This window comes from Pinus tabuliformis, chromosome 1_2, assembly GCF_031772625.1.
Source record: "Pinus tabuliformis cultivar Carrire ecotype Pingquan chromosome 1_2, CPIR1, whole genome shotgun sequence".
Classification (NCBI taxonomy): domain Eukaryota; kingdom Viridiplantae; phylum Streptophyta; class Pinopsida; order Pinales; family Pinaceae; genus Pinus; species Pinus tabuliformis.
Window position 1 is genome coordinate 326,449,144 of NC_142298.1, and position 6,000 is coordinate 326,455,143.

The 6,000-nt window shown below is 35.3% G+C and overlaps 1 protein-coding gene across 1 annotated transcript in view; it reads right to left on the minus strand.

The window, feature by feature from the left end:
• The window catches only part of LOC149205700 (CBBY-like protein), a 327,551-nt gene extending 325,404 nt beyond the window's left edge, over positions 1-2,147 (minus strand). Inside the window, exons 1-2 of the mRNA XM_089393530.1 lie at positions 1,676-2,147; positions 1,487-1,557 (exon numbers count right to left, since the gene is read on the minus strand). Of these exons, the coding sequence (XP_089249656.1) occupies positions 1,487-1,557; positions 1,676-2,005 (401 nt within the window). The 5' untranslated portion in view covers positions 2,006-2,147. The remainder of the gene's footprint in view (positions 1-1,486; positions 1,558-1,675) is intronic.
• Between the last annotated feature and the right edge of the window lie 3,853 nt (positions 2,148-6,000).

The following is a 6,000-nucleotide window of genomic DNA, read 5'->3' on the forward strand; positions in this document are numbered from 1 at the left end:
AATCAACTTATATGAACCTAGACTACAAAATGGGTGTTAAAAAGGTCTTGGACTTATCATCATTAATCAATCGTCTTAAAACTTTGAGAAACAAATTGATGGTTTTTTTAAAACAATTGGCTTCTCTGAGTGTTGCTTCTCCAATCAAGACGGTGTTATCTACGAATCCCAAGTGGCAAATAGAACCTGAGATCATAGCAGGTTTAATCCCCCAATCTCATATTGAGCTTTGAAATTCCTGATGGTCCAATCCAAGTCTTCTGTCTTCATTATAAAATAATAGGGAAAAGGGATCAAATGGTAGGTTGTCTAATTGTAAGTGTGGAAATTAAATTAAAATGTTACGGTTCTATGCACTATATATGTTACCATTCTAGACATTGCAAACGTTACATTTCTAGAAATGTACTAAGGAATGGAATGCAGTAATAGTATTTATTACATGATGTGAAACAAAGACAGTGGATGAGATGATTGCGTTCTTTTTACAGTTCAATGCGATGGAGAAGGAGAAGTATATTTCCTTCAATGTTTAATATAAAGTCTGTCCAGATGTGCCATTTAAAAAATATTAGTAACAAAAAATATTTCAATGGAAAGTAAACATATTTGTAAGGTTAAAACATTTCAATGGTGGGCTGCATACTTGCTTAGTATGAGGGAGATCTCTAATTCCTTTTATGTTCAACATGGAGTTGACACATAATGCATACACGTATATAAAAACTAATGTAGATTCATTTTAGCTTGGAATCTATTACGCATGGAGAGGTATCAAGTCCTTGAGGTGAAAAAAAAAATTAAATGAAAAATTAGAAGAAAAGTTTGCACCTCTAGAAATATGACCACTCAAGCATATAAATCTGGAATTAAAATAAATCTTTCTATGAAATAGAAGATATTCCAAAATGTAAGAATCTAAATTCGTTTTCCATTGTTTGTTTGATCAGCTGTTGATAGGAAGGAGCAAGAGTATCTCGTGTGCTTAGCAAAATCAAGTGACGTTTGCCAGGCAGGGCGCCATCACAACACTTGCATCTATTCTTAGAAACAGAACTCTGAAGCATTTGTTTTGATAGATGCTTCTTCTCAACAAGTGAAAGTTTCAATATGGGATATACAATGTCGGATATTACAGTGGAGATACTTCAACTCATGGAAGCAATCGTGCTGCTAAGATGCAGCCACTGGGTATCTATTCCGTCAAATTCTCTCAGCACTTAGTACTATCCTCAATCAATTGAAATGGACCTTACATGGGCAAAAAAATCCACTAAGGACAAACAAGTCTACAGGATTTGAACCTTGGTAGAGAATAGCAACACCATCAATTTACCCACCAAAAACTCCGTAGCATTTGGATTTGGCTTGAGATTGTAAATTTGACAACACGAATTTAGAGCAGTTGTGAAGGAATTCAATTACTGGAGAAGAAAAAAGCCAGTTATGGGGACCACTGCCAAAACTCTGGGAAAGGCACGATTACCGTTCTTTTCCACCGCCAATTTTGAGTAGTTCTCCGTAAAGATCCACGTCCCAGGTCACATTCAAGCCTTTCTGCATGTACAGATTCAATTGAAATTGATTCACAACAAAAGGCGACCCAAGTTTTATAGCATAATGATGCATTGAAGCATTCGTTCAGCTTATAATAATTGCAGGTTAATGGTTTAACCTCTGAGAAGGCTTCATTGAAAGAAACCCTGTGGCCATCGCGTTCAGTGTCAACTAGCACGCCGTCGCAGTCAAAGAGAAGCGCTCCGGGCAGAGCTGCGACGGAAGAAATGATGCGGCCAGTCCTGGCCAATTTTGAGCCGGCCTTTCTCACATTCAATCTGGAGAGATTAATGTTAATGTCATGGCAGGGCCAGCCTTTTTGAAGAAAGGGGGTGAATTTTGGTAGACAATTTGAATGCAATAGATTGAAGACCTTGTGTTTATGTGAAAAGTGGGGAACTGTAGCTTGTGGCTTTATGATGCAGGAAGTAGCAGTATGTGTAGCCATGGTTGCTACGCGATTAATTCATTCTGTTCTTTATATTGTGTGAGATGAACATATTGTGTATGATGAACGAGAATGAGATAAAGTTCCTTCAAGCAGCCACCACACATATGCGAAAGTGGTGTCTTGTAGCACTGAGCACAATCAACAAAGCGATGAAAGAATGATATCCATATCATAAGAAGGTTGCTCTGTTTCTCGTATGATCTGATCTTGATGGTAGAAAGGTAATTATTATTATTATGTAATATAGCAAAATGCTTTAACACATTTTATGTGTTAAAATGTAGCAACAAAAGTATGAACGTACGGCAAAAATGGGCGCTGCTCCAATATTATACAATCATGTAATAAAAATATGTGTATTATATATCTTCCTTTATACGCCATGAAAATTTGGTGTAAAGATGTATCCGGAGTATAAGGTGGCGAGAGTGCTTCGAGATTATATCTCAAGAGAAATTCGGTGGCTAACATGGTAGGTTGTTTATTTTGAAAGGTAAAGCTTAATTTTTTAAGGAAAAATATGTGTATTATATATCTTCCTTTATACGCCATGAAAATTTAGTGTAAAGATGTATCCGGAGTATAAGGTGGCGAGAGTGCTTCGAGATTATATTTCAAGAGAAATTCAGTGGCTAACATGGTAGGTTGTTTATTTTGAAAGGTAAAGGTTAATTTTTTAAGGAAGAATTATTTTTTTGGGAAAAATAATCTCAAATTATTTTGGAAGGAGCTTTGATTGAGAAAGATATAATCTGGAAATAGTATTATAGTTTTTAAATGGTTTGACTATGTAAGACAACTTTATGAGTAGGATCCCAAGGTTGACCCTCCATCTTTGGTCAGCACTGATATTGAACTCTTCATGGTGCAAGAGGTAGAGATGGTATCAAGAAGTTGGGTGTTGGAAAAGCAAAAGACTTAGTTGAACTCTAAGCAGAATATCTAAAGTGGGGCTCAAAGATCCTTGCACCTCACATTACAAAAATTTTCAACAACATCATACAATAGGGGCTCCCCACAGATTGGACAACTAGTTTGGCAATACCTCTTTTCAAGAGTGGTAACGTCAATAATCCCTCCAATTATAGGACCATCATGATAAACCCTTTGTTTGTAAAGCTATTTGGAAGCATGCTAGAAAATAAAATTAGCAAGTGGGCAGAAGAAAGAGATAAGCATGTTAAAGGGCAAACAGGTTTTAGACCTAAACATCCCACAGTTGATCATTATATAACTTTAAGGCACATCATTGAAAAAGTTTGGGAGAAAACGGAAGACGTTTTTTGTTGCTTTCTTGATTCAGAAAAGTGTTTGACACGGTTCTTAGGGATAAGCTTTGGCACAGAATGGAGGAACTTGGGGTTGCTAAACATTTGAGAGCAGTTGTGCATAGGTTGTATGAAGAAGTGAAAGTCAAAATTAGAACTTCAGCAGGCATTTATGAAAGTTTTAGAAGCGATATCGGGGTCAAGCAAGGTTGCCCACTGTCTCCTACCCTTTTTGGTTTATATATCGACAAGCTTGAGGAGTGGTTAAATTTGCAAGGGGATGATGGTATCTATTTGGGCAAGTTTGTTATAAGGCTTTTTTTGTATGCAGATGACCTTATTCTGATTGCTAAATCAACTCTTGGTTTGCAAGAGCACTTACTATCCCTTGAGCATTTTTGTAGAAGTGTGGGGATGCAAGTCAATATCAGCAAATCGAAAGTAGTGGTTTTCTCTAAAAAACAAAACATAACCAACATAAGTTCGACTTTGAAGGCAACATTCTGGAAGAAGTTGCAGATTACAAATACCTCTGAATTGACTTCAACAAAAATCTAAGTTGGGATGGTTGTAGAAAGAAAAGAACTTTGGGGGATTGGAAAGCATTTTATGCTTTTCAAAATAGGTGTAGAGAGGCAGAGTTATGGGACTGGAAAACCACTCAAACTCTTTTTGAGCTTCTAGTGATTCTGGTGATTCTCTATGGTTGTGAACTATGGGCCAACAGTACATCCGACATGCAATGGAGACAAATTGAGAAAATCTAGAAGCATTTGATTACAAACAAATTCAAGATTAAAAGTGTATTTCCTTATGCTATCTTGCTAAGTGAAACAGGGACTTCTCCTATTGAAGCAATTGCTATGGTGCAATTCATAATGTATTTAAAAAAAATTGAGCAAATGGAATAGGATAGATGGCCTAAGATTGTCTTTAATGACAAATTGTGCAAAAAAAAAAAAAACTTGGATGCAGCAAATAACAAATGGTTTAGTAAATGGGGTATTTGCTTGAACATGTGTCCCATAAACAACAAAGAGATAAAAGCTTTTGTTATGGATAAGTTCCACAAGCGTACTAGGGATAAGGAGCTAAGAAGAAAGAAAAAGTACCATATTGAAGTGTTTAATCCCACTCATAGTCATCAACCAAAAGCATACAGAGAGGTAAATATCTCTTGGAGAGCCAAAATTATTATTGCTCAATTAGGGACTAATTCTCATAAACTCCATTGTGAAACAAGGCACTTGAAAAGACCAAAAGAAGTGTGGGAGGAAAGAATAAGCATTTTTTGTTCTTCCATAAAAGTGGAAACATAAAAGCATTTCATTTTAGAATGTGAGGCCTTCAAAGATAACACAGAAAGTTATGCAGATATGTTGGCAACTAACTCTTGGGATAATCTATTTAGCGAGGGGTTTGTCGAGAAGATGGGAGCATTTATTGTGAAGTTTCACAGAAAAAGACCCAATACATCGAGCAGATGGAGAAGCAATATATCCCATAGGCTATCTTTAGCCTCGTGGATGTTATAATAATTTATTTCTTCTTTCTTCTAATATGTAATTATACTTTTTTTATTTTTAGTTTATGAAAAATTATTAAATTATATTTTATATTATTAAATGAGTTTATTTATATTATTATAATTTTTAATATATATATAATCAGTAATTAGAACTATATAATTATAGTTGTCACTCAAAATCACATGGCAATGTTGCTAAGAAAAACTCTCATCACCCAGTATAATAGTCCACAAATCATACATAACAAGGTAAGCCAGAATTACCCCACTCATAGGCTTTGAATTGATAGTTTTTACATGCTCAATCACCAACAAATCTCTCTCTCTCTCTCTCTCTCTCTATATATATATATATATATATAATTTACAACAATATACAAACTTCAACCCACCATAATTTTTTTACAATATAAATTAGCATAGAAGAGTGATACCTCTATACTTAATTTATTTATATGGTTTATATATTCATTAAAACATGTAATTTATATTGACATTAAATTTTATTTACAAACATTATTTTTTTCCCTAAGATTTTTTTCGTCTTGTAATTTTAATAGGATAAAAGTAAGTATAAGCAATTGGTATGGTATTTCATATTCTATTTTAATATTTTATGAAATACTCTATATATTAAAATAGTGACATTAAATTTTATTTAACTTTATGTTACAAAACATTTTGTCATTGTCCCTGTACTCCCTGTTCTTTGATCCTGGAGGACCTCTACAGTGAACCCCACATGCTTTGCCTTTATGAAGAAACTCCTATTGTGTCCCTCTTAATGAGCAGATAAATTCCCTTTTGCACCATCTCCCCTGAAACTTTTGTTTTGCCCAATTTACAAGACCAGCGCTAATGGCTTTTGTCTTCCCCGCACCGATGTGTAGAGATTAGCACTACTCCTCATGCCGACCAGAGCGACTGAGCTATGTTCCAGTCACGCTGGTCCTGTTATGGAAAGTTTTTTAAATTAGGAGCCAAAGCTTCTAGCTCTAGAAGCTTTGTAATGGAAGTCTAGTAAATGGTTTGGATGGATGGGGTCGAGCATGATAGTTTTGGCTCCTTTCCCCTATAATGATGGAACTACCTCAAGGGATAAGACCTTCTCCCTTGAGAAGAGGATCCATCTCCCATCCATTTTTCCTATATAAACCTCCCTTGTTCCCAAGCACAAGCTAGTTTTTGGCTGAGTG